Source organism: Ambystoma mexicanum, chromosome 4q, assembly GCF_040938575.1.
Source record: "Ambystoma mexicanum isolate Mex_15411 chromosome 4q, UKY_AmexF1_1, whole genome shotgun sequence".
Lineage (NCBI taxonomy): Eukaryota > Metazoa > Chordata > Amphibia > Caudata > Ambystomatidae > Ambystoma > Ambystoma mexicanum.
In genome coordinates, this window is record NC_090928.1 from 258,499,903 (window position 1) to 258,527,541 (window position 27,639).

Genomic DNA, 27,639 nt, shown 5'->3' on the forward strand with positions numbered 1-27,639 from the left:
CACAGCGGAAGATCGAGGCTTTCCCCTTTTTTACTAGACCGGGCTCCATCCTTTGATTAAGACCTACATTCCTTTGTGCCCTGTATGCCAAAAGACCTCCAGCAGTCCAGTCCCAAGTCCTTCTTTGCAATCACTACCAATTATTGAAGTAACCGTTTCACAGGTGGCCAGGGATATAGTTGAACTCTTAGGACCACCTGAACAGGGAAATGGATTCATCTTAGTCAAGGTCACTATGCCACATGATACCCGAAGGATATTCCCTGAAGGACCAAAATACCAAGCAAATTCTAAAACCTCTATTGCCTTCCTTTTCTAGGTTGGGGTTCCAAGAGGAAATCCTTACAGACCAAAACACATGCGTGTTGAAGCAGATTGGAGTGGTAAAAGAACTACTGGGAATTCTGATCCTTGGAACATCAGTATCATCCCAGGCTGACAGCTTAGTAGGGAGGTTTGATAAAACCCTGAAAGCCCTCTTCAGAAATCTGTTTAGCGAGGATGGTGAGAATTGGGACATCTTACTTCCATGGGCTTTGTTTTACATTGCGTAAGACTCCAGAAGAATTCAACCAGCTTCTCATCTTTTTAGCAGGTTTATGGGAGGGAAACCCCAGGACTTGCTCAGCATGGTCTGGGAGGGCTGTGAAGGTCAGGATAACCAGGGTGGTAAACGAGTCCAGTTCACCCAGGATAATAGACTGTGTATAACCTTATACAGGAATTAGTAAAAGAACACCCTAGTAAGACCCAACAAAAACAAAAGGCCCTTTATGACCAAAAGGCCCCCCACCATAGCGTTCTCATACTACTCCCTACATCTAAGAACAAACTGCTGGTGAATTGGCACACGACATACGAAGGGCGAGAAGTAGTGCATAACCTTAACTACAAAGAGAGACAATCAAACAGGTGCCATAATGAACGGGTCTATCATATTAACCTGTTAAAGCTCAGGCCCTTAGAGCCGCAAATCCGCAGCTTAATCCCTCCAAGTGCCACTTAGCCCAGAATGGCATGAAGTATCTTGGTTTTTCTGGGCAGTGGTTTGATTCAACTTCAGGGAAAGAAACTGGTAGACATAAGGAATACTCCTATGCCAACCCCAAAGAAACATCTTAAAGCCTTCCAAGGCTTGATTGGGTATTACAAACGACTTATTCCTGCATTTTTAACCATTGAGGCACCACTGACGGAAAAGCTGTAAAACCATCAATATACAGTTGCCCTTGGTAAAGGAATATCATAATGCTTTTGACCATTTAAAAAGTTTCTCTGCAATCCACCCATTTCAACTCCAAATGGATGCTTCTTGGAAAGACTTGGGAGCCATCCTGTCCCAAATGAGGAGATGAGGAACACCAGTTTTGTAGACCAGCAGGAAGTTGCTTCAGAGCAAAGGTAATTCTGCTACCATTGAGCTCAAAACATTGACCAGAACGTCGGCTACTGAAACCCTGAAATGCTACCTGGATGGGAGACCATTCACTTTTAATTACAGATCATGTCTCACTTGTGTGGCTTGCACAACATAAGCACAAAAGGCTGAAAAACGCAATGGTTTCTGGCTTTACAACCCTTTACCTATAAGGTACAACACCATGGAGGAAAAGACGAGGGCAATGAGGACTATTTAAGTAGGTTCCTGGTGGAAAATGTAACAGCCAGAAAGAAAGGAAAGGGGAGTCTGAGTTGACAGAACTCCCCATCCTTTTATGGAAGGAGACCCGGTAGGGACTGGATTGGTCTAGCCTTCTGATGTCCCTCCCAGAGGGCTAATGGTGCATGATCCTACCGGCTTGCCATCCACTCTAAGATGCTGTATTAACCTGCCCAGGTCAACCATGGCTTAAATTCCCAACTAGGAGTATGTCTTGAAACAGCCATACCCTCTTCATGCATACCTACACTGTTTGTAGTCTAAGACAGAAGGCTGTAATTAAGTAGACTGTGTCAATTTATGGACCCACAGAGCTCAAATACTATAATGTGAACATTTGAACTTAACTGCAGAGAATCAGAAAGCAGAGTGACGCAAACCGCACGATCGAGCATCGAAGCTGTGGCAGTACACTCCCCAAGCCTGGGATTACATGGAACACTTAAACAGAACATTGCAACTATCGAGAATCCAAGATGGTGCTGGCGTCACGCTACAGCTATAGCCATGGAGCCAACAGGTGAGAAGAGAATGGCAATTAAGCAATGCAGAGAAGTTGCCAGTTATGCATTTAAGAGACAAAGGGGGAACAAGAGGGAAAATCCCAGTCCTGATGCATGATACAACATTCTAGCGGGACCTGCCAATTACAAGGAAGAATTGAACCTATTGGTAAGTCACTAGAAGATGCTGGGTAGTCCAACAGAGGAAGCAGCAGATTGGCAACAGGATGTGTTCCCTTCTCTCTGCAGAGACAGGGAGACTGTAACGTTACTTTGTACAGAGTTGCCACTTTGCTGTAACTTTGTATAGGGTGGGCGCTTTGCTGTAACTTTGTACAGGGTGGGCACTTTGCTGGAATCACTACTTGCTACCTGGATCCTGATAGAAGTGTGTGATCCATGCCACAGGTCTCTGAGGGGCCTGAAACTGAATGTTGAGAGCGCAGCTGTTTGAGTGACTTGAACAAGTGAATACTGAAAAACCTGAGGTTTGATGCACCCGAGGATGAATGCTCGGACAACCCAGGTATATGGAAGACTGGAACAAGTGAATTCTGAAAAACCAGTGTCCCATCAAAGGCTTCAATACATGACATGCTGGGGACAGTGTTAGATACGATTTGCACAGAACTCGTAAATCCTCCTTTCCTAGTTCAACCCGAGAACGTTTTGCTTCATTAGTGGGATATTTTTCATTAATACCTCAGTGAGTGGGTAACTTTTTTCCACACTCACATAATCTTTAACTTTTTTTTATGGGTGTCATTTTTAAGACCATCCATAGTCTTTTTAAAGTTATCCTCTTTAACAACTTATTGGCAATAAGTGCCTGTTGTTGCTGGGTTGCTCTAGGGGCTCTCCTTTAAACTTTCTTGTGCTAACCTTGAGTGAAATACAGTTCCCAAGGGTAGAAAGGATCTTTGGATCCCTTTTACATTTTAGTGAAACCAGCACACCCCACATTATGTGGAGTGCTGGGGAGATACAATGTATCCCCTTTCACACTAAAACTTTAACAATTCTGTTACAGTGACAAGCTTACCTTCAATGGCTGGTGGCAGTCATACCTTGTATTAATTTGGTGCACCTTTACCTCGGGCTGTGTTCACAGCTGTAGTAAAGGGACCTAACGGTGTCCATTTTACCAAAATGGCCCCTGTGTTCTTTTTTCGCCATTTTAGTGTTTCTTGTTCCTTCCCATGACATCCAGGGCGGGAAATTCCTTTGTGTGATTTTTTTTAAACTTTGGCGGGAGTCCCCTGGACTCTGCGCCCAGGCTCCAGTCTGTCTGAGAGCAGGAAGTGAGGGAGGAGTACAAAACTCCTCAGCCCTTTGTCTTACGCCTTTTTTGAATGGGGTGAAATCCCAGCGGGGGGGTGGGAGGGGCTGGCTGTCCTGATTGGACAACCAGATAATCCTTTCTTGTAAAATGCGGGGAGAGAATGCAGAGGTTGTGTTATAATTCCTGATAAATACTGCGAACCTGGAAGCTGAAGAAAAGTCGACCACTCGAACAAAAACCGAAGAGGAATATGAAGGAAAAGCGGCTGAGATGATTTCCAGTGACCGTATAGCTGCTGTGTAACCAGAGCCTGCAGTAACCCTTCCTTCTCCAGCATTAGATCTTACATGGATTCACATGCTTAGAATATTCCCCGTCGTCAGACTGGGACCCCTCGGTACACATATATAGCCTTTTCCTATAGGAAAACTTCCGACACTTTTGTGTCCTATCTACGTCCTTTTAGGACCCGCCTATGCATGCTCCGTAGGCTGTCCCGGTATAAGAGGCCCGCCCCCGTGGCTCCCCTTCAGATTTCAACTGTCTCCAAAGTAGTGGGATTTCCTTGCGTCGTCTTACTATTTTGTACAAGGTTGTGTATCTGGAGTTGGAGTTAGCTGAAATTTTCCTCCATGTCAGGAAAAGCGCTGTTCCGTCCGTGCGCGACGTGCGGCTTGAAAAAAGTTTACGAGGGGGACGGACATATGGATTGTATATACTGTCTCCACCCTCATCATTCGGCTGATAACTGCAACATATGCAAAGGGTTTTCTCAAAAGACCCTCAAAGACCGAAATCAACGGCTGGTGGCATGGTTGAATGATGGAGCGGGGGCATACCCCCCTTCGGAGGTAGGCTCCACACAATCGGCGAAAACATCATACCGCGCTGCCTCGTCAGAACCACCGGCGAAGAAATCTCGACCGACGGAAAAAGAGTCATCTCGGAGTCATTCAGCTAGAGAATCCTTGTCGAGAGAATCGTCATCTTCATCAAAAAAGCATGACAAGGAAGGGCCGAAATCCTCCTCGGGCGATCACCATAGATCGACCACGAGTCGAGAGTCTAGTAAAGGCAGGCCAAGTGTGGAAAAGGCGGGACCGCCTAAACCACCTGCTAAGCCACCGTCGTCGACGGCGGTCCAGTCATCGGCCTCCACCCTACCACTGACGCATGTGGTATCCACCGTCCCACCGACGACTGCGACGGTGGCCTCGTCAACGGAGGTTCTACAGGAAGCCTGAAGTTTTTGATCCGATCCCTCCGGATACTTTACTGCAGGAACAGGCTGTGTCGCTGTCCTCGGGGGAGGACTAGAGCGGGAGAATAGCTGGCCCGGCAGACCTCGGGCTATGAGTGGTTGACAAGTCGTCGACAAGGGGATCCGGAATTCCGGTGTCTGCCCCTCTTCTCAATCCTCATTCTGTTTTGTCGTTGGAGATTCTGTCCACGCTTCAGTCTTAAGTACAGTCGTTGGACCAGAGACTACCTCAGGTAAACCTGCCACAGTCACCCGTCGACGAGCCGGGCCCGTCCCGTCCACCGACGCACTTACGCACGCCAGTCTCAGCACCACAGGCACCCCAAGAGGAAGGTAAGCTGCCAGATTCGGAGTCTGACAGGGGAGCCATGTCGGATAGCTCATCATCCCCCTCCAGGGATCCAACCTGGGAGTCAGAGGTGGAGTTAGAAACCCCAAGAAGCCCAGCTCACCCGTTCCCCCCCTCCCCCCCCCCGCCGGACGATATTGCATCATTCCATTCTAAAATGGAGAAGGCGTGTAAGGAATTTGGTTTGTCCCAGGAAGACCAGAAAAAGGACTGTTTTTAGTTCGACCACATGGGTAAGAGAAGGTCAGTGTTCTCAATACCCATACTAGACCACGTGTCGAAGGAGGGTTTGCAGACAATGCGTCACCCCTTTTCGGAGCCGGCGGGAAAAGGACGCCTTGAGAAAAAGTTTAAGGCTCCAGAGTCTACCCCCAAGTGCTTATCCTCCCAACCAATGCCTGAATCGGTGGTGTCGGCGGCAGCGGCGAGGAAAGCGAAGGCCCAGCACAAGTGCACGACTCCGCCTGAAAACGAGGCAAGACGTCAGGATGCCTTCGGCAAAAAAGTGCTATCCGTGGGAGCAACTACAGTAAAGGCCGCAACTCTCTGGCTATTGTAGCCAGATACGACAGAGAAATGTGGCACAGGCTGGCTCCGTTGCTGGATCATCTTCCGGAAGAGCATAGGAAGGCAGCGATGTTACTTGTCCGAGAGGGTGAGGAAGCCTCCAATCACGCAATAAACATTGCGGTTGACCTCGCTGAGTCGAGCTTCAAGCAAGTCAATAATGGGGTCGTGTTACGACGACCGTCATGGCTTAAGTGTACCTACTTCAGGCCAGAGGTACAATACAAAGTATTAGATATGCCCTTTGAGGGAGACCTTCTATTCGGAGAGAAGGTAGACGAGGCCCTAAAGGGAATGAAAGAGGACTCGGACACCGCACGTTCATTGGGTGCCCTCCAGAGTGGCCGAAGCTACAAGTCTGAGGGGCTTCAGGTAATTCCAGATTCTCTGCGTCAGGAGACAGATCCTTTGGTAGGTCGGCTTACCCCTCCCAGGGATACAGGCGTGCTTCCCAAACTGCAAACCAACGCCGGAACTTCCAGACGTCCAGGAAGAGACCTTCCTATCCATCGTCGTCGAGAGACAGACAAAATAAAGATCAGCAATGATGAACAAAACACCGTTCTGGGGGGAAGAGTATCAGCCTATGTCGACGAATGGGAACGAATAACGACGGATCAATGGGTGCTGGATACAATAAGGAAGAAGCATTCTCTACAATTCAAGCACAGCCCTCCGCACATTCCACCTGCGTTCACCGCTCATTCCCATCTGAGAGTACTGCAACAAGAGGTAACACTCATGTTAGCAAAGGGCGTGATAGAATTAGTTCCAACATCAAAGAAAGGTCAAGGAGTCTACTCAAGATACTTCGTCGTAAAAAAGCCGAACGGCAAATGGCGTCCCATTCTAGACTTACGCGATCTCAAGTCTTTAAAGAGCCTAAAATTCAAAATGCTCACGCTGCAAGAAGTGATCCGAGCCGTTCAAGAAGGGGATTTTCTAGCGTCCCTGGATTTACAGGACGCGTACTTCCATATTCCAATGTGTCGGAAGCACAGGAAGTTCCTGAGGTTTGTGATAGGGCGGACTCACTACCAGTTCACGGTTCTTTCCTTTGGGCTCAAGACCTCCCCCAGAACGTTCACAAAATGCCTGGCCCCAGTAGCGGCCTGGCTAAGGAAGCAAGGCCACCACGTATACCCATACCTCGACTGGCTGGTAAGGGGATCCTCCCCAGCGTCGACCAACACAAGTTTGCAAGCCACCATGCAGCTTCTACAACAGCTGGGATTTGCCATAAACTTTGAAAAATCCTCTCTGCGGCCATCGAGAACGTTGGTGTTCCTGGGGGCACAGTTCGAGACCCAGTCGGGGCTAGTGAAGCCTTCCCTCGACAGAACCTCAAAACTCAACTGGCGAGCCGACTACGGCAAAACACCAGGCTCTCAGTAAGGAAATATGTTTCCGTCCTAGGAGCCATGGCATCCTGCATCTATCTGGTGGCAAACTGTCGCCTATTCATGAGGCCAGTCCAGGAATTCCTCGCGGACCGGTGGACACGGGCCCAAGGATCGTGGTCAGACAAGATAATCATCGACGACGACAAACTGCTTCGGACTCTTCAGTGGTGGCAGAGTTTCCACAACCTGAACAACGGTGTACCCCTACAGGAACCGGAGTTCCAGCTAACCATAGTCACGGATGCGTCTCTAACTGGCTGGGGAGCTCACATGGGCACTCTTCAAATGCAAGGTCGTTGGTCTCAAACAGAGTCACTCCTACACATCAACGTGTTAGAGCTCAGAGCAGTACGATGGGTATTGAAGGCGTTCCTACCACACATCAAGGGATCGAGAGTACGAGTGCTGACGGACAATACGACGGCCATGTTTTATTTGAGAAAACAAGGAGGGACGCGATCAAGGACTCTTTCCATAGAGGCCCAGAAAGTATGGCATTGGGCATTAAAGCACGAGATTTCCATCGTGGCTCACCATCTCCCGGGAGTGAGGAATTCGCAAGCAGATTCCCTCTGCAGAAGGATGGCCCAGATACACGAATGGGAAATGGACACAGTTCAGCTGATGAGTTTTCGAGAAATGGGGTCACCCCCCACTGGACGTTTTCACAACCAAGGAAAACAAGAAATGCGAGCAATTCGCAAGCAGATGGCCTCAGGAGGGTTCCATGGGGGAGGCATTCTCCTTCCCATGGACGGACAAGTTCCTTATTGCTTTTCCTCCGTTTCCCCTCATACTGAGGACAGTACAGTGGATACGCAGGTACAGTTGCCGGGTAATTCTAGTGGCACCGTACTGGCCGCGGCAACTGTGGTTTTCCGACCTGCTTCACCTGTCGCTGGAACATCCAATAGCGTTTTCGAGAGTCCCGAACCTACTGTCCCGGGACAAAGGCACAGTGTGGCATCACGACCCGGACAGTCTCAACCTTACAGCCTGGCTCCTGACTTTTCGGAGTTCGGTACCTTAAACGTTTCGGAGGATTGTCAGAAAATTCTGCATGCGGCTTGGGCCCCTTCTACCAACAAATCTTACACCTATAAGTGGCGGAGGTTCTGTGAATGGTGTCGAGGACAACAAGGCCTACATCCGTGGAAGGTGACTCCGGAGCAAGTTCTACCTTACCTGCTTCTCTTGGCAGAGGGGGTTTTATCTTTCACTTCGATAAAGGTGCACCTGGCGGCCATCTCTAGGTTCACGAGGAAGAGACAGTCGTCTCCTCTATTCAGCGACAGACTTGTGAAACACTTCATTTCGAACTTTTCCCCCGGTAAAACGTTTCCCACCAACATGGAGTCTCAACATGGTGTTGGCAGGCTTAATGAAACCACCCTTTGAGCCTATGGCCACGTCGGACATGAAATTCATATCGTGGAAGTTGGCATTCTTAATTGCTATCACATCAGCTAGGAGAATCTCGGAACTGCAAGCGTTGGTCGTAGACCCGCCATACCTAAGATTCTTTAAAGACAAGGTGGTTCTGGCAACTAATCCTACGTTCGTCCCAAAAGTTCCTACAGTGTATCACAAACGCTCGTCCATTGTTCTCCCTACTTTCTTGGCGACCCCATCATCGGCAGCAGAAAAAGCTCTTCATACCTTGGACGTTAAGAGGGCCCTTAAATTTTACCTACATCGTACACAGGAACTCAGGTCTACTCGACAACTGTTCATCGCATATGGTCCGTCGACGAGAGGAAAAGCAATTTCTAAGCAAGGATTGGCTCGATGGGTCTCGTTGACGATTGCGTTTTGCCACTCCAAGGCCGGAAGGCCGCTGCAAGGGCATCCTAGAGCCCATTCTACAAGATCAACGTCCTCCTCAGCAGCATTATGGGCAGGAATTCCGCTAACGGACATATGCCAGGCTGCGGCATGGTCAGTGCCCCACACGTTTACCCGCCACTACTGCCTTGCCAGGCAGCATGCGGACGAGGTGCAGATGGGAAGAGCAGTCCTGCGCCATCTGTTTCAATAAGGTAAGCTCCACACTGTGGAGAGTTTTGTTTTTTCTACCTGTTGGTGACCGTATGCTTTATGGAAGTACAGTTATGAGTAAACTTATTTCTGGTGTACCTATGCATTGTGTATTGTGGTGAGGGTATATTACATTACATTCTCACCGCCGTTTTCAGGTTTTACTACTATACAATCTATTCTAAGCATATGAATCCATGAAAGATCCAATGCTGGAGAAGGGAATAGTTTCTTACCTGTAACTCCATTTCTCCAGCATTGGTATCTTTCATGGATTCACATGCGCCCGCCAGCCTCCCCGGAATGCAATGTATATGCTTGATAGGTTTGACCCTTCATTCGGAGGGGCCGAAATCTGAAGGGAGCCGCGCGGGTGGGCCTCTTATACTGGGACGGCCTACGGAGCATGCGTAGGCGGGTCCTAAAAGGACGTAGATAGGACACAAAAGTGTCTGAAGTTTTCCTATAGGAAAAGGCTATAGATGTGTACCGAGGGGTCCCAGTCTGACGGGGAATATTCTAAGCATGTGAATACATGAAAGATACCAATGCTGGAGAAATGGAGTTACAGGTAAGAAACTATTCCCTTCCAGTCGACCTGGGGACTGCAAAAACGACCCGACCCACAGCCTGGTGAGGAGACCCACTGGACTCAAGAAGGCCTGCATTTTGAGCCATCCCACGCGTTGCTGCGACCTTGCATTGTTGCGAGACCCCAATACCCTGGGACCTCAAGTCATCGTGCAGTGCACAGTCTTCCGAATCTCGCTGAAACTTCGTGGGCATCCTGGTGGATCTCCAGAGACACGAAACGAGTCCGAAAAGTCCCCTCAACAGTGTGCTGGACCTTTGTAACGACGAGAATTCAACTGCGATTTTCTGTCTTCTATGCACCTTCAAAAGGTGCCTAATCCACAGAACCGCATTCAGTCGCGAGGGAAACCTTGCCTAGAGCCTTATTCATCGATCTCTGCTGCAAAGTTCCTTCTGAGGTCTTGTTTTCAGTCACCACGACAAGGAATCCACTGACCGGGTAGGCTGCATTCCCTGAAGTTCTCCTGCTGCAAAATCTTCTTCAATGCTGAGGTACTGTGGTGGCATGGGAATGTACTTACCTTAAGCCTGTTAGGGTTTCCGTGTAACTGTGTGTTGTTTTCTGTGATGGGGAGGCCTCTCAGAATCCTATTAGGGTGTCTTCTGCGAAGCCTCTGGACCCTCTTCTAACCCTAAAGTAAAGTACTTGCCTGTTTTCCCAGTTTTCCTAAGGAACTCTTGACTTTTTCTGCTAAAGAACCTATTCTGACACTTCCTGTTGGTCACTAGTCCTAGTGACCCCCCATTCTGCCACTGAGAACACTCGTGCTCCAAGAATAAGGGAAAGACTTTCAAGGGATTGGGACTTCTGCCTAGAAAAGAAAATAAGTGTTTAAAAGTTACTTACTTGTAAAGAGTTGGTTGATAAATGTAACTCCAAGAGTAAACAGTTGAAAAAGTTCTTACTGATCTTGAATGTGTGATGCACTATTCTTAAAAGTATTGGTTAACATCATTTCTTCCTTAGCAACTGTTTTGCCAGTCTAATAGAAAGTAGATGTGAAGGTATTTTACTCTCCTGTTATTAGGTTGTGCCTCTTCCCAAAAGTAAAGTGTTGGTATCACCAGATTAGTCCCTTGAGGATATTTGTATTTGTGTCTCCCAACTGGGTCTTGCTTCGCCTGACCTGCTGCTAGCCTGTACAGAATAAGTCTGTATTGGGTTGTTGCCTACCTAGAATAGCTTTGATTCATTCAGAAAAAGTGTAGCATTGGGTTTTACTTTCCCCTCCATTGTGAGGTTAAAAAAAGTATGTGGGTTTTACTTACCTTGTGTTAGCTTTGTGCCATCCAAAAATAAGTTTACTTCAATCTGGAGTTCCCTGATTTCAAAAGCCCCTGTAATTGTATATTACATCCTTGGGTTTTACTCGCCTAGTCTAACCGTGTGTTATCACACAATTAGTTATAGGTTTTTACTGCACCTAGAATAAGTATTGCACTATTCACCAAAAGTATATTGTCCAGTTTACTAAGTGATTTGTACTGAGAATCATTATACCACTGGAAGGATCTACTGCCCTTGCATTACTGAATGTAATTGTTAAAAGTAACCATTGGCTTTTACTCCCCAAGAATAGGTGTGACCTATACTGAATGTGTATGAAAAGGTTTTGACTTCACTAGAACTACTGTCAGGGGTTTCAAATAAGGTCTATACTTGGGTCTGTGTACTTTCAAGTATAGTGTTGTGTTTTTATACTGTGATTTCATATAATGTTTTAGTACTTACTGACCCCTAAATTTATCTGGGCCTACATGTATTTAAATAAATCATTTATTTTTACAATACAAAGTGTTTCAGTGTTTCTTTGGATCATTTGTATTACAAGTTAATTTGCACTGATTCTACAGCCCTCTCTCCCTCCTAAGAGAAGCCTGGGTGCTCTGTCTAAGCTACCATGAACTCAGGTTGGAGAGCCTTATACTAAGAGTGGAGTCTTGTACTGCCTCAGTTGAATGGTTTTACTAAGCCCTTAGTTGGACTTCAGAAAAACTGACCTAACCGGCACCTTGGCCGTTCCCAGCCTGCCAGGATAAGTGAGTGTTCCCATGATTCACTGAAAAATTGAAACTATTCAGTAAAGTTCTGTTGTATTTTATTTTGTTGCTGATGTTGACAGCACAACTGTACCACACATTGTATACTTTGGGTTGCAGCACAGTCGCTGTCGCTGGGGAATTTGGCTTGAATGGCACAGGCAGGTATTACTCATCGAACACGATATCTAAGCCTCCCATGAAGCCACCATGTAAGCACACAATAGGCCACCAGCCTGTACCACCTGTGGAAGAGAAACATACAAACTGTATTTAAATGAACATAAATGTACAAACCTTATTTGAAAATGCAATCTTGTATCCTATGGCATTGTTGCCAGTACATATTTTACTTCATGGATCAATCTACTTGGGCTTTAAAGTGTAGACACATTACAAAAGTGAACAACTATGCATTCCATAACGTTTGGGGCACAGAGAAATATTGTTTCTTGGTTGTACGTGAAAGACACATAAGATGACCACTATGATTTCCCCACACTGCAAGGGATTTATAGAATTGCAAGACTATCTTCTTTTGTCAGTGATAGATCAAAGTTACGACAATATAGGAGACAAACATAACATTTGAGTGGCCTAAGTGACATCACATCTAGAGTACACTTACTCGTTACTTGGATTGCAAGGGCGAACTGTTGTGCTAAGTTCGTGCATAAGCACCATCCTAATCCTCAACACGGACCTTGTGAGCCAGGCTGCCCTGAAGTCATGCAGCTCGGTAACGCATTGCGGTTGTGTCTCTTATTCAGATATGGAGGCCAAGCATCCAGAGTTTTCCCTGCAGCAGCAGTTCTCCTCCTTGGTTGGCATGACCTTGCACCGATTGTAGGTACATCATGTGGAAACGTCTTCCATGCGACTAGGCTCAGGCTCTTGATCCGGTGATTCATCCTCCCAACTGTCGTCCGAAGCCCCATCGTTTCTGCATCTGTCTCTTTCTACTAATTCCGCCTCAGAATACTCCGGCTCGTTCTCGTAGGGCTGAATTGTTTGCATTATACGACAAAATTAAAATAGATAGCAATGATAGTACTAGTATCTGTTTGCACGGGCTACAAGCTGAACAGAGCAGAAACGAGCCAGAGGATACACAAAAAAAGACAGTGAAACGATTGAAAAAGCAACTCTGATGTTGTCTGATGAGAAGCAGTTTGTTTATACTTATTGAGGAAAGAGGTGTCCTGCCATTTTCATGGAGACACGTAATTAGCTGACGCACAGAGAATGGTGACACGAGAAGTGCATTCGGATTGTGAAATGGGCCGTTTACTTCGAGTGATGCCATCTTCAGGGGCCAGGGATATGATTTAGTGCCGCGAGGGCAGTTCACCTTAGGGCGATGCAGCAACGGATAAGATCCCTACAAGAAAGATGGTCACGCCCAGCTGCCTGATATCGCATGTGTAAAAGTGAGGAAAACTAAGGTACGGTGCAGGAAATGTTTTTACAATCTGTCAAGGGATGCTTAAGACCACATGCCCGAACCCTCGGGACAATATTTTTTGAGCGCGCTATTCCCTTAAAGGGCCATTTCAGTAAAAATCCATTCTCTCGTTAAGCAATGATCGCTCCATTGAGCGATACTAGTGTGATAGCTTCCCTACCGTGTCCCAAGATCTCATGAGGTCTCTGTGAATCAGGAAAGCTGGCCCACAACGGCCCTCGGGCCAGTGGCATGAGCTCACTGGATGAGGTAAACATTTGAATCCCCAGAGGCACCCACCCCCACCATCATAAGACACCCCGTTACATGTACGTCATAGTACCTTCATGAAAGTAGTGTGATGTGTCAATGATTGCTCCAGGGAACATGGCTTGGTAAGCTGGAAGACGCTGGAGTTACAATTAGGAAAATATAAGGAAATCAGTCACTGCCATAGGCACCCCTCCAGCTATGGCGTTATTTGCACCCCGGAAGTGGATCAGCAACATATTTACTACATTTGCACTGTGCTTTTTCACAACCCTCAGGCTGGATGTCAGAGGGGAGAGCATGGTCTGAGAGAGGCAACCTGGCCATGTGTAATGTAGTGCTGTGTATGGAAGTCATAATCTATCTATACCTCACCACAAAGTCTGCAAGCAAAAATCAAAATGTTCAAATGCACAACATAGGTTGAACCGTAATGATGACTCAGATAAAATTCATATGTATTTGGATACTTAAATTGTACAAAACATGGAGTGGAATCCCAATTAAGGTATCTCCCGGAGCACCTTTAGACTGGGGAGAAGCCAGTCTTAATGTAGTTTAAACCAATATAAACTTGTATCAATTCTTCAGAATATATAGAATTCAAAATCCATTATTAATGAATTCCAAAGTAGTTATCCAGACTCCCAACGAAATTTCTAAATAGTCGAGTTTATTCAGACAATGCTCAGTGTCTCGGTAACCATTTCCCTTCACCAGGAGCAACCTAATTCTCTCTCAACAATGTAGACAAAAAAAATTATTTTAGAACATATTAATTAGAAGATTCGCCAGAGATTCAAATCGTATCAATCAATATGAACAAAATAGATTTTTTTGTATAACTTTTAAATCCATCCGAATTTTCCATCCAGTAAAGATGACCACAAATAATGTATAACTATTACCTTATGACAATCATTGAAGTTATTCAATATAAAATTAATATACCTGATCAGGAAGACCAAAACAGTATGGAGGATAACCGTTCTGCAAGCCGCAAATCTGGAGCTGAGGATAGAGAAACAACAAAATAGTAGGAGAGAAAGAGCTTAAAAAGCAACTACTATATAATAAGCAAGCCGATCAAAGTAGTATACAAAGAGTAAGTACCTTTAGTGTATTGTAGAAAGATTCTCGGGCATAATCTCAGCACTGCAAAGAAGGCATCAAGACGAAAAAAAACAATATCAAGAAGGTATAATATAACATCTAAAATAAGCAAGTTCTAGTAAATACTGAAGTCTGGAGCATATATTTCCACAGAAAGCGAAAAGCCCAGTAGATCACTGTGCAGTGTGGCACAACTTTGTCATGTTGCTCTCTTTATAGTTAAATTGCCATTCTCCAATATTAATTAACTAACTGAACCAAATGCCCAAACATTAGCATTCTCAAATGAGGATACAAAGAATCCTGTCTTTAGTCACCTTGACAAATCCACCTCTCCCAATGAACATCTATCAAAGATGATTTCACAACTGGCACGCCTCCTTTTAAAATACATTTCCCAGAATTCCCGCATCCCACTTTGCTCAATATTTTAAATCCCGGAGAATTCCCCACAGGTTTTAGAATGTATCTACACCTCACTCAAAAAAGATCTGATTTTTTTTTTTTTTTTAAAGAAATGGGGACAAATCTTGAATGCTTATTAGATCGGATACTCCTAACAATCAAAGAACTATCCAAATCTCTTTCTACATTGAGCCAAGACATCATGGATTTGAAAATACAGTTGGCTAACTTTCAATCAGATGCGGATATCCAACAGAACCTAGATGACATTAATTGGAAACTGGACTCCTACCAAAAAGACATAGAACAAAGGAAATTGTGGAGAGATACTTTGGATTACCACCTACATGATATAGTGGAAACATGGAAAGAACACTATCAGACCAACAAACTTAAATGTAATCGATCAAAAGATAAAAAACAGGATAGAAGCGAACCATAGTGTGACGCTAGCACAAGTGGTATTGACACTCGAATGAACAGAGAAACCGAATGTTCCACAAGCACACTAGTACCACACTCTGAGACCAAACAAACAAACACTACTCTTAACTCCACGGATATTCTTGCAACATCTACTTTTTGGAGGAAAAAGAAAGTTAAGGTCCAACACAAAGCGCTAGTAACCAATACCATAGTGGCAAAGATCTCTAGCAAGTCCTTGGACACTGCACAAACTATTCTCCTCAATAGAGGTTTATCATTTGTCCCCACATGTAACACAATTTATTTTTCTAAAAATATCAAATATTTCTATTTTGCAAAGTGCATGCAAATGTTTTTATATGAATCCTATTGAGTTTGACCAATGAATCAGTATGGACTTTCTAGAAATGTGCCCAAAGAGCAATTTTAATTCTCAGATTAATAACACTTCACTTAACATGTTTGAGTACAATATTCTTAATACTTGACTCATATAAAGTATGACTAGAAAACAAGATCTAATCTGAACATACAACCTTGCTCAGTGATAATCATGTAAATGACCCCGCTCTCACTTACAAATCAGTAGACAAAGGTGGTCCCATTGTTGTAATTGATAGTTGCTTGGAATTATTTAAGGTCTAATTGACCTATATCATACTGGACACTGACCCTACCAAAGATATTTACCTCCTCATCAAAAATATTCTTGATGAAGCTGTCAATGAAGAATGATTCACAATACCTACTAAGAATTTTCTTATGAACACATTTCCTAATACAACAGTGGTCTACGCTCTCCCAAAGATTAATAAAAACAGGACACAACCTCCTTTCAGACCAGTTTTAGCATGGACAAATAGTATTTTTTTACCCTCTAGCTATTTACCTAGATCAACTTTTACAACCCATTATCCAGCACACCAGTACATATCTACGAGGCACTGCACATTCCTTGAATTGCCTAGAAAGTCTAAAAATCCCATCTGGTGATCTTATCCTTTTCACAATGGATGTACAAACCCTCTATACTTCAATACCTCATAATGGGGGTTAAGAAGCTATAGAATAGATTATTGAATAAACGGTTTGTAATCAAACGGATACATACTATCCTTTTCCATAACTTCTTTCATTATAAAGGAACATATAAGTCTCTGGGAATTCAACAGGTTCAGTAATGGCCCCTGCCTATGCGAACATCTTTATGCTTTTCTTTGAGGTCACGCATATATTAAGTAATCCTTTATGGAGTGACAAAATTGTAATTTGGAAGCGCTATATATAGATGATATCTGATTTTATAGCATGGAACCAAAAATGAACTGAAAGTATTTTTACAATTTATGAACACCATTCACTCTAGAATCAAATGTAGTTTGGTAATCCCAAACTGGATGTTGAAGTGTATCTCTCCGAAGTAAGATTTAATACCACTATTTTCCATAAGGACAGTGATGTAAATAATACATTGCATTTCAATAGTTTTCTCCCAAAACCAATGCTTATGAATCTACCATGTAGTTAACAAAATGACTCAATACGGGGGTAGAACAAGGCAGCCCACTGGTCCTTTTGCTGTTCACGCTGTTTATGGCAGATTTTGACCCACGCAAAGCCGATGTCACAACCCTTTGTCCCAAACTGGGGAGGGTGTAGTATAGCACATTACTGTATTCAGCGGGGCAAGGGCGTGGTGTTTGGTGCCGTGCTAGTTCCTGGATCGACTCTCTGGTTCCTGTTGCCCTGTGGCCACACCCCTGGACTTAAGAACCCTGAAGCAGTGAAGCCTGTGGCGGGGCAAGGGCGTGGTGTTTGGGGCAGCATGGTGTTCGGCGTAGTGGGGAGTTCAAGGACAAACACGGGGCACGGAATACTGAGGTGAGCACATGCGGAAGGGGATTGTGATGAAGCTTTGGGCGGAGGTGTGTAGCGGGCCCCTGACAAAATACCCTGAAATCCTAGCTTCATGGGACCTGGTTATGGAGCAGCCGCCTACCCACCCTACCTCCTCTTTCCCCTCACTCCTTTTCTGCCCTCAGACCACTACCCAAGACCTTCTCCTTCACAAATCGCGATCCTTGGCTGTTATCATCGTATCATCGACTCTATTCTGAGGGTAACTGGTACATTTGCCAACAAGCACAAGCCCATGCTTGGCGATCCTGCGGTGATAGCCAACTTGCCCACAGAAAAGGCCCAGCAACACCTGGGGAACCAAGATACCTTGGGATGAGCGGCAAGAGCCCAAGCCAAGAGCAATAACCATGCGTTGTACAAAAATGTGGGCGGTCTGTTCGATATGTTCTCCAGTGCAGGAAGTCCTTTGAAGGCCCAGGAAGATCTTCTCACTAACGAAAGTGTGCCTGTCATTGGTAATTTCATGTGTAGTGTCAGTACTTGTGACAAGGAAAAGGGCCCAGCGGGAATATCTTTTTATCTCCCAACCCCTGCTGATACCGCCCTGGTCTGCGAGCCAATCATCTCCAGTCTAGACTCCAGTCGGTCTGTCTGGCATCTGCAAACCGTCATAAAGCATCCAGGGCTGGCGATACAGGCAAGTGAGACTGCTGGCTGTAATTTGGAGCCAAGTCTCTCCCTGACCCACAGCCTGGATCCCGGTTTGGCATCCACCATCCAATCTTACCCTCTGCACTCCCTTAACCCCTGCGTCACCTCCCTTGTTTGCTTGGGACAGACTGACCCAAAATGTTCCAGGAGACAATCCCCCATCAGGCCCCCATAGTAGTCAGTTAAGTAACTTTCTCTTGTTCACAAACTCGGGGGCTAGTTCCTTCCTCCGTCTAACCCCACTCCGGCCTGCCAAGCCCCCTAAACCCTCAAGTGATGCCATTAACCAGGACAACCATATGACCATCGACCGGCCTACTGAGGAGGCCTATAGACCCATGGGGTGTGGGTGTAACCAAGTTCTTGTAGAGCGTGCAGTCATCAGGAAACTGCTACTAACGTTGCTAGAGGCCCATAGGAAGGGAGGAGGAAGTGCACAGGAGGAGCCCTTGGTCACTACAACATCCGCTAAGGGGTATATGATTCCACCCCCAGCACGCCCCACTGAACAGGCCCCCATGGATTCAGCCACCTTCAAAGGGATTGCTGCCCGCCATAACTTGGCATCTGGGGAAATCTCTCTCCAACAATCGATCCTGCGATGCCAATACTAGAGTAGTAGGGTTTCTATCCCCAGGCTAATGATTCTGTCACTGGTGGCTCAGGTCCAAACCACTGTGGGCATCTGACGCCCCAGAAGGAATGAGACTAGAGCCCAGGGTTAATGTAAAACTGGGAGTATGTGTAAGCCCTTTGATCAAGGAAGGCCGAATCGTGCCATAATCTATCTTCATGTTGTACCTAAATTGGCAGCAAATAAGTTAGAGCCATGGGATGCTCTACTAAATAAATTATTTTGGTTGAGGTCTTCTGGAGGCTGCCCCTTTGCATTTAGAGAATCTCTGGCACCATATTGTAGAATTCCAAGCAAGGGCAAGAACGCGGATATGTTTGATTACCTCTCTCCAGTATAGTTCGGCTTTAGGACATGTCCATACCATGTGGAATAATGAGCCTGGAGTCGCACACCCGCGCCAGCAGGATCCGGGGATGTTTGGGTTAGCCCTGTTGATTTGGGCAGGGATTATGTAATACCTATAGCAAAGTTTGTAGCCCCCTTCTCTGTTTGTGATACATTGCAAACTTGTATGCAGCCTAGCCCAGATTTTCCCCCAGCATTCAATATCGATCTCTTTGCCTAGGTCCTTTTCCCATTCAAGCATGTATCTTTCTTTTATAGAGGGATCTGCCCTATCTAGGAGTCGGTAGGGGGTCGAGGTTCTGCCTTTGTTAGTGGGAGTCGTGAGAGATAGTTCTAATCCAGTTAGTTCTCTGGAGCATTTCTCTCTGGTCGCTCTATGGGATAGCCAGTGTCGGATTTGGTCATAGCGGAATCTCTCTCCCTCGTTAACCCCGAATTTTGCTTTGCACATTTAGAATGAGATGGTCGCCCCTGCCTCCAGGAAGTCACTGGTTATTCGCAAGCCACCTTCCCTCCATGATTGGAAGTTCTGTGGGGACATGCCTGGAGAGAATTCTCGGTTATTCCAGATGGGGGTTAGGGGACCTAGAGAGCAGCGAATGCCCCATCTACGAGCCGCGGCCTTCCAGCATCGGGCTGTGGTGCTAGTCGTTATTAGAGGGCCGTTAGTAGCTTGGGATTGTAAATTGGGCAGGTGTGGTAGTGCGGAAGGTGGGACTGGGCACCAGGCTTCTTCGAGATTCGTCCATTTCGGTGTGTCTGATTCTTGGACCCATGCGAATGCGTGGGATAATTGTGCTGCTAGGGTATATCTGGCCAGGTCTGGGACTCCCAACCCACCTTGTGCTATCCCCCTCATCATTATTCGTTTACTGATGCGAGGTTTCTTCCCCCTACCCCCATACGAATTCTTGGATTTTCTTTTGTAGGGCAATTAGGGCTGGGCCAGGGATCTGGATTGATAGTGCTGTGCAGTGATATAGCCATCTAGGGATTAGGTTCATTTTGATGGCGGTAATTCGCCCGAACCAGGAAATTTCCTGAGGTTTCCATCTTTTAAGATCCTTCTGGAGCTCTCTAATCAGTTGCGGGAAATTGCTAGAGTATAAGCGTAAAGGGTGATTGGGGATCTGGACCCCAAGGTAAGCGATTGGGCCTGATGACCATGGGATCGGCATGAGTGGGCTGAGGGAGGCTTTTTCTTGTCTAGATAAATTGACTGCGAGTGCGGCGGATTTATTGAGATTCACCTTGAACCCTGATAGCGTCCCAAATTCCCTGATCTCTTCCCACAGGGTGCCCAAGGATTCTGCTAGATTTGTTGCAGTTATTAAAAAGTCGTCAGCATATAGTGCTATTTTATATTCCTGGTTTCCCACAAGTATCCCCCTGATTCTCAGGTTTTGTCTGATTTTTGCAGCAAAAGGCTCCATGGATAGAGCGAAAATTAGTGGTGAGAGTGGACAACCCTGTCTGGTGCCCCTGGAAATGTGGATTGTCTGTGACCTGGTGCCATTGACTCGCAGTTGCGTGGTGGGGGACTGGTAGTTGGTCATTACCCATGTGATGAAGTTTGGGCCGAAGCCGAGGTGCTCGAGAACTGCCTGGATGTATCCCCAATCGATTAGGTCGAAGGCTTTGTGAGCATCTAAGGAGATGACCCCCATTCCCACTTTTAGTCTATGAGCACTCTCGATGATGTTTATCGTTCTTCTAATGTTGTCATGGGTCGCTCTCCCTGGAATGAAGCCCGTCTGGTCTCGGTCGATCAGGGGTGGCAGGAACGGAGCCAGCCTGGTGGCCAACACTTTGGCAAAAATGTTGCCGTCGTTATTGAGGAGTGAGATTGGGCGGTAAGAGGTGGCCAGTTCGGGGTCTTTCCCAGGTTTGTGCAGCAATACAGTGAGCAATTCCACCATTGATCCGGTGACTGATTTCGTGGATAGAAAGGAGTTGAATAGGGCTGCCATTTGGGGTGCTAGGATTCTGGCAAATTTTTTATAGAAGTTTGCAGACAGGCCGTCAGGGCCCGGGGCGGCATTTTTGAGATTTTTAATGACTTACATGATTTCTTTGCTCGTGATGTGGGATTCTAAGGCTTCCAGCTGGGACGAGTCGATGGAGGGTGTTGCACGCAGGTAGTCTGGCAGATTGTCTATTGTGGTGGATTCCCCTGACATAATAGATTTATGGTGATTAAGTAGTTCTTCGATTTTCTCTGCCTCGGTGTAGTGCAAGTTTCCGTCTGCCCCTCTTAGTTTCAGAATGTTGTTCCGGGAGCAAAGTTTTTTCAGTTTTTGCGCTAGCACTTTGTTCGCCTTATTACTTCTGCTGTAATAGAATTGCCTTGTAAACGCTAAGTGCATTTCCAGCGCAGTTTTCGCTTTCCTTAAGGCTCTTTCTGTTTTCCTGGAGCTGTGTAATTTCAATTTGTTCCCCAATTGCTTTACTTTTTCCTCCAGCCTGGCCGACATGATATTTGAGATTCTTCTCTGTTCTGCTCCAGCACTGATTAGCATGCCTCTGACGACTGCTTTCATGGCATCCCAGATGGTGCTGATAGGGGATTCCTCTGTCGTATTTTCTTTGAAATAATTGGAGATGGTTTCTTCGGTTTCTGCTCTGATGCATATATCTAATAACAGTGCGTCATTGATCTTCCAGTGTCTCTGAACATGGTGCTTTAGGCCTGAGATGGCTTGAGTGGCAGATACTGGAGCGTGATCCGATATCATACCAGTGTGGATTTCTGCGTTGTTAAGACAGGGGAATATGACTCCAGAGATTAGTATGAGGTCTATCCTTGAGAATCCTTTGTGGACAGAGGAGTAATGGGTATAGTCTCTCGCATTGTCATTGAATAGCCTGCAGGAGTCGACCGTTTCAGTTTCTCTGAGAAGCTTAGCAATGGATAGGGCATGCGTAAAGTCTGCATTTATGGGGGGGGGAGAGTCTTATCCATATGTGGGTTTGGTATGCTGTTGAAATCCCCACTCATAAAGAGGTGCCCTTCGCAGAATGCTGTGATGGTGGACGTTAGGTTTGTTATGAAATTAGCTTGAGCTGTATTAGGGCCGTAGATCGAGACAACAGTGATCGGGAGTTCTTCGAGGAGGTCTTTTAGGAGAAGGAAGCGCCCGTCGGGGTCCCGCTTTATGGTAATTTTTGACAGTGGGATTTTATCGCTTAGGAGAAGTGCTACTCCTCTTTTCTTTTGCCCAGCAGAGGCGAAATATCTTCTTTTGTACCTGCTGAATCTCACCCGGCCTTCATCTTCTTGCAGCAGATGTTTCCTGGAGAAGTATGATATCTCCCGATAGTTGTCCCAATCTGTATTCCACTGATTTGTGTTTGCGTGGCGAATTTAGGCCTTGGACATTCCAGGTGAGGATTATGTCATTGGCTGTAGACATTGTTTTTTTGTTTTCGCAATAGATCTGTCTCTGCCCATGATCCCCCACTGGGATCGAGAGTCTGATGGTGAAGAATGATTGTTGCCTTGTGCTCGTGGAGGTGTCGTTACGTCGTACTGCTGTCTTGAGTGTGAGGCCGATGTCCGTCGAGGTGGGTGCCCCCTTCCATGGCCTGTGAACATTGAGACCCAAATTAACCCCCCCTGCCACCCAAAAAACAAGAATAAGCAGGAGAACTGTCATCCCACTGCCACCGGGGAACTGGTGGCACCTAAGCGCGTGACAATGGCCATCTGGGCCGCGGATAAGGAATTTGCTGAAGCTCGAACATTGCTCCCGTTCTGTCGTTGAGACTGCATGTGGTGGTCTGGGGCTCATGTTACCAGTCCGTGCGGATTAAGTGGTGTACCTCACCTCGAACATGGTGGGCCGCAAAGGATGAGCGCCAAAGGCTTGGGAGCCGGGGAATTGCAAGGTTGTTCATGGTTGGTCATCCCGGTTTATCTTTCTTGTGGGGGCCTCGGGGTCTGCGTCGCCTGCCCGCTTTTGACCATTCCCCTGTTGAGGGTTTGTCCTGCTGGGGGCGGTTCTGTTCTTCGGAGCCAGACTCGCCGTCCGAGCCTCCGAGGCCCATGAATTTCATTGCTTCTTTTGGTGAGCTGATTTGCTTCTGAGAACCGTTCCATTTGAATCTGACCGAGGCAGGGAATCCCCATTGGTATGGGGTTTGTTTATCGCATAGCCATTCCGTTAATGGTCGCATAGTCTTTCGTTTTTGTAATGTGGAGGAGGCCAAGTCCTGATGGAGAGAGAGATTGTGGCTCCCCGGAAAGTTATCTGTCGCATTTGTCTTGCCTCCCGCATGATTTCTTCTTTTAGCTGGAAGAAGTGGACCCTGACAAGGACGTCTGTAGGAAAGTTGGATTCCTGTCTCGGGGATGTTCTATGTACTCGATCCAGCTCTGTGGGAGAGGTGTCCGGGAGGGTGATTATGAACCTAAGGAGCTCAGAAACGTAGAGATTTAGTTCAGCGTCTGTGATGGAGGTGGGTATGCCTCGTAGGCGGATGTTATTCCTCCGAGAGCGATTTTCTGCGTCTTCCTGCTTAGCTTCTAGGAGGTTGCATCTCGCCTCTAAGGCTGTAATCCGGTCCCTGTCTCGTTCTCCTTCAAATCTTTGGTCGCAGGCCTCAGATTCCAGTTCGGCCGTTCAGTGTTCTATTTCGCCCACCCGCTTGTCCAAGATTGTGATTTTCCTCGTGACCTCTTCTGTGCTTTTGTGTATTTCTTTGGTCATGGCTGATAGGAGGTCTTGTAGGTCGGTTTTGGTGACCATTTGGCAGGGATCTTGGATTGGCGTGGGTGCCGTAGTCGTGGGGATGTTGGTGGAGTCTTCTGGAGGGTCCCCCTTTTTTAATCTATCGGCCACTGATATGGCCATCATGGAAACAATGTCCGCTTGTTTGGATGCTTTGCTGCTTTTGGACATGTTGATGCAGTCGGGCCTCTGCGCTAGAGTTTATCCGGATGGGAACTTTAGTGTCAGCTTGCAAGAGCAGAGTTTGGGAGCTCCCTGCAGAGTTCCAGCCCACCTGACCCCAGTGTCGGGAGGGCAGCTGTATGGGGGTGGATTTGAGTGACCGCTTTCTGGACTCAGATGGATGCGGGGAGCCTCATAGAATGCTTTTGTGGGTCCTGGGCGGAGAGGAGGAGGGAAGGGGTGGTGAGCAGAGTGTCTGGGTCCCAAGGATGTAGTTGGGACCGGCTGGAGGGATCCAGGAGTGGCCGGTGGGCGAGATGGTGTGGGGCCCGGATATCATGGGGCTATAGACCATGGCCCAGTCGGTTCCATTCACCCCTCCCCACTCCTTACCTCGTGGAGTCTGTTTTGGCGAGGGCAGCGGAGAATATTGAGCCCTCGGGGGCCCCGGGAAGCGGGTGATGAGGCAGTCCGGTGTAGCGAGCGCTTGAGGTGCTAGGGGCGTAGGTGTGCTTGGGGTGCACGGGGCTCCGGAGCCCAGATGAGGAGGCCGGATGTGCCGGGTGATATGCCTCCTGCGTAGCGTTCACATGGGTAGCAGGGCGCTGATCCGGGGATCCGGATGATGAGGTGGCGCTTCTCTGGAAGTTTGTCTTTTGGTCTCAGGCGGGATGCCTGCGTAGTGCGTCTCCTTCTATTCGAGGCCCCCTGTGGGCACAAGGACCTGCGTCCGGTGCTCACAGGCGGAGGGGCGCCGCGAGCGCTGCCTTATTCGTGCGGGGAGGGAAGGAGAAAGAAGCACAAGACTCCGGGACCCAGAGGAGCGGGTCGGCACAGGGACCCCTCTGGATCGATGATTTCCCCCACCTCACAGTGGGTCCGTTGCGGCAAATGCGTGGTGGGTGCTGCCCAGGGGATTAGGGGCTGCAGTTGCCGGGTATGATGATCGGGTGCAGGTTCAGAGCCTGACAGAACGGGAGGGTGAGCTGGGTGCTCTGGGCAGCTTGTTACATAGGAGCGCCTGCCCCTCCCCCTCCATGGAGCAGCCTCCGTCGCTCTTATCGATGCCGCCATCTTGGAGTCGAGCGGGTCCCGAGAAGAGAAACGAGCCGAATTGCTCTAAATCGGACTCGGAACGGGAACCCGCTTGGATGATAGGTGCGGCGGAGTTTCATGAGTGATCGCTGTTAGTTGTTTCCCATAACGGGGTCTGGAAGCGGCAGAGATTATGTTGGCGCCTCGGGCCGTAGAGGAGCTCCTAGGAAGCCATACCAATCATGGCGGCTCCGAACCACGCCCCCTTCAGATTAACTTTTAATCAAGTCTGGATGCTTGCATTGTATATTTCCACTAGTGGAAAATTAAGCGCCGCCTGCGACATCCTGCATATTTTGGCTTTTAGCATTACCCTCAGAAGAGAATGTATTATGCAGTCTCACACAAGGAGCATACTCTGGTTCACTTATCACAAATGTAGTTCTGTTAGATGGACTCTAATCTGCACATCTTTCAATAGAGACCTTGATTTTCAGAGCAGATGTATGCCCTGTTTAAGTTTTGGAGTTGGGCACTTCGTCTAGGTTGCTGAACTACTTTCTGTTAGGATGCATGCAGATGTTTAGTTCAAACAGACAACACAGTGACCATGTTTTTCCCAAAATAAAAATTAGAAGCAAGCTCTCTGATATAGTTGAGACACAACCTAGAATTGATGAAGTGGAATGTTAGAGTGCATCAATCTGAAAGTGGAGCACATACAGGGTTACAAAAAAACATCGAGCAGTTCAGCTCAGCCGGCATGTTACAGAAGACGACAAATTCTCACTTAGAAGTAGTTCTTTTACTTTTCAAAATTTGCACTGTTTCACTATAAAGTCTTTTTTGAAGAAATGAGTGCAGCTCTATGCTTTTTCTCTAGTCAGCCAGAAAAAGGAACACTGGGCATTGTGCCTTTCATAGAAATACAAAGTGCTTATGTACATTACATGTGTGGCTGTTTCCATTAACAAGTAGAGATATTTGACAAGTGTGACTTACTTGCCACTGCATTGCTTCAGCGGTTGTCGAATACAGAGTTCTGAGCATTAATCTTACCTCGCAATCTGTTACTTCTTAAAACAGACTTGCCTTTTGCAGATGTAAGGTAAATAAAGTCCTGCTGCCTAAGTTGCAAACCTAGAAATTGAAAGATTGAATTACCATAAAAATCATATTTTAAAAGGCATTCAATAAGTGTTCTCCTGATCCTCCTTGTCTGGAGAGAAGAATTTATCAAGCTTATAGATATAGAAAAATTGCCAATTATGGAGACTACCGTACAAGGTAAGTGACCTTTGATGGGGAAAGCATAAAATAGATGTCAGTGCCATCAAGTGCTTAGACGCTGCACAGAAGCTCAGTTGTGTAAGGGAGATTAATATTGTGGCATCCTACTTAAAATAACTGAGAATACGTTGTTGTTCTTAAGGACATTTCATACACGGATAAATGCATTACATTAACTGTACATGTTTCTTCCCATCTGCAGATGCTGGATATGTTACTACCCCAATCGCAATGGTTCAGGCTGCAGTGACGTTTTTAAAGGAAACTAGTTGTCTTCCAAACAGGTTTGTTTTATTCTATGTCTTGTCAGAGGTCCACTTGCACTCATTTTGTGTAAAGTACATCTGTATGAGATGCATTCTAGTAGTAAACACACAGTGAGCACGGCAAGTCTGCTTTTTCTGGGTGAGGACGTTTATAACTCAAAAACCACAGAATCCAAAAAAAGCTACCTGGTTGTTACACTTGTTGCTAGAGACAGCAATTCACATAAAAAAACGTCTAAAAATACGTCACAATTTCATAAGCAGAAAGCCCTCAGAGAAACAATTGTTTCTCTGAGGGCTTTTTGCTTATATACTTGTCACCTTACTGTGGAAAAAAGTCACTCACAAAAGGTTACCAACATCACCTCTGAATATTATAAGTCTGATTATAACAGACAATTCTAGACTGTTAGATGGCGACTCAGATTGCTTTTTGCTGTTTGTTTTAATAATTCGAATTTTGGGAATTTGGGACATATTTTTAGACATATTTTTTATGTGAATTTATGAATAAATTGTTTTCTGATAGACTAGTGACCCTTACCAGCCTTTCAATTTAATTATAAGTTTGGTAATACCACCCTAATGTCACCCATGCTGTGTATAGCAACAAGTGTAATACCTGGGTAGCTTTTTTTTGGATTCTGTGGTTTTTGAGATGCATTATAGCCTATTCTTTTGCAGTTTTGTAATTTGTCACATTACATTTCTCTTAGGAAAGGCATTTTATCTCTTCTAGTAGCTTTGGAAATACTGGTCTAGCTCACCAAGCATTCCAGATATAAAGGTTATCTGGCTACTTTTAAGGGGGGTTGCTATAGAACTTGCTACTTTTGTGGAAAGGATTGAGGTCTAAAAATATAATTTAAATGTTAAAATCCTCTGGGCCACTTAGGTCAGTGTTTCCTCAAATAGCTACAATTCACCAGCCTTAACATGCACTCTAAAGGTAACTCATATCTGGTTTCCTTTGGAAAAATGGTGGCAATTGATCTTCATCCTCAAACTGTTCAGTAGACCTCTATGCATGTTCAGAGCTGGGAAAAGGGAGCTGTGTGTCATCTGCGATTGAGCCAAATGCTTCTGAATACAGCAGACCAAAATAAGAATGGTGTGAGAGCGAGAGTGTTTGTAATGCAAGTGAAGTCTATACTAAGGCTTACTTACCTGTAGCAGTGATTCTGCAATCTAGTGTTTATCCTAGATTTGGATGCAATAGGACTAACCTTATGATGATTTTGTTCTATAA

The 27,639-nt window shown here is 46.2% G+C and overlaps 1 protein-coding gene across 1 annotated transcript in view; it reads left to right on the forward strand.

The window, feature by feature from the left end:
- Nucleotides 1–27,639, forward strand: part of SCCPDH (saccharopine dehydrogenase (putative)) — a 496,773-nt gene that overhangs the window by 422,508 nt on the left and 46,626 nt on the right. Inside the window, exon 11 of the mRNA XM_069607830.1 lies at nt 26,327–26,408. Within this exon, the coding sequence (XP_069463931.1) occupies nt 26,327–26,408 (82 nt within the window). The remainder of the gene's footprint in view (nt 1–26,326; nt 26,409–27,639) is intronic.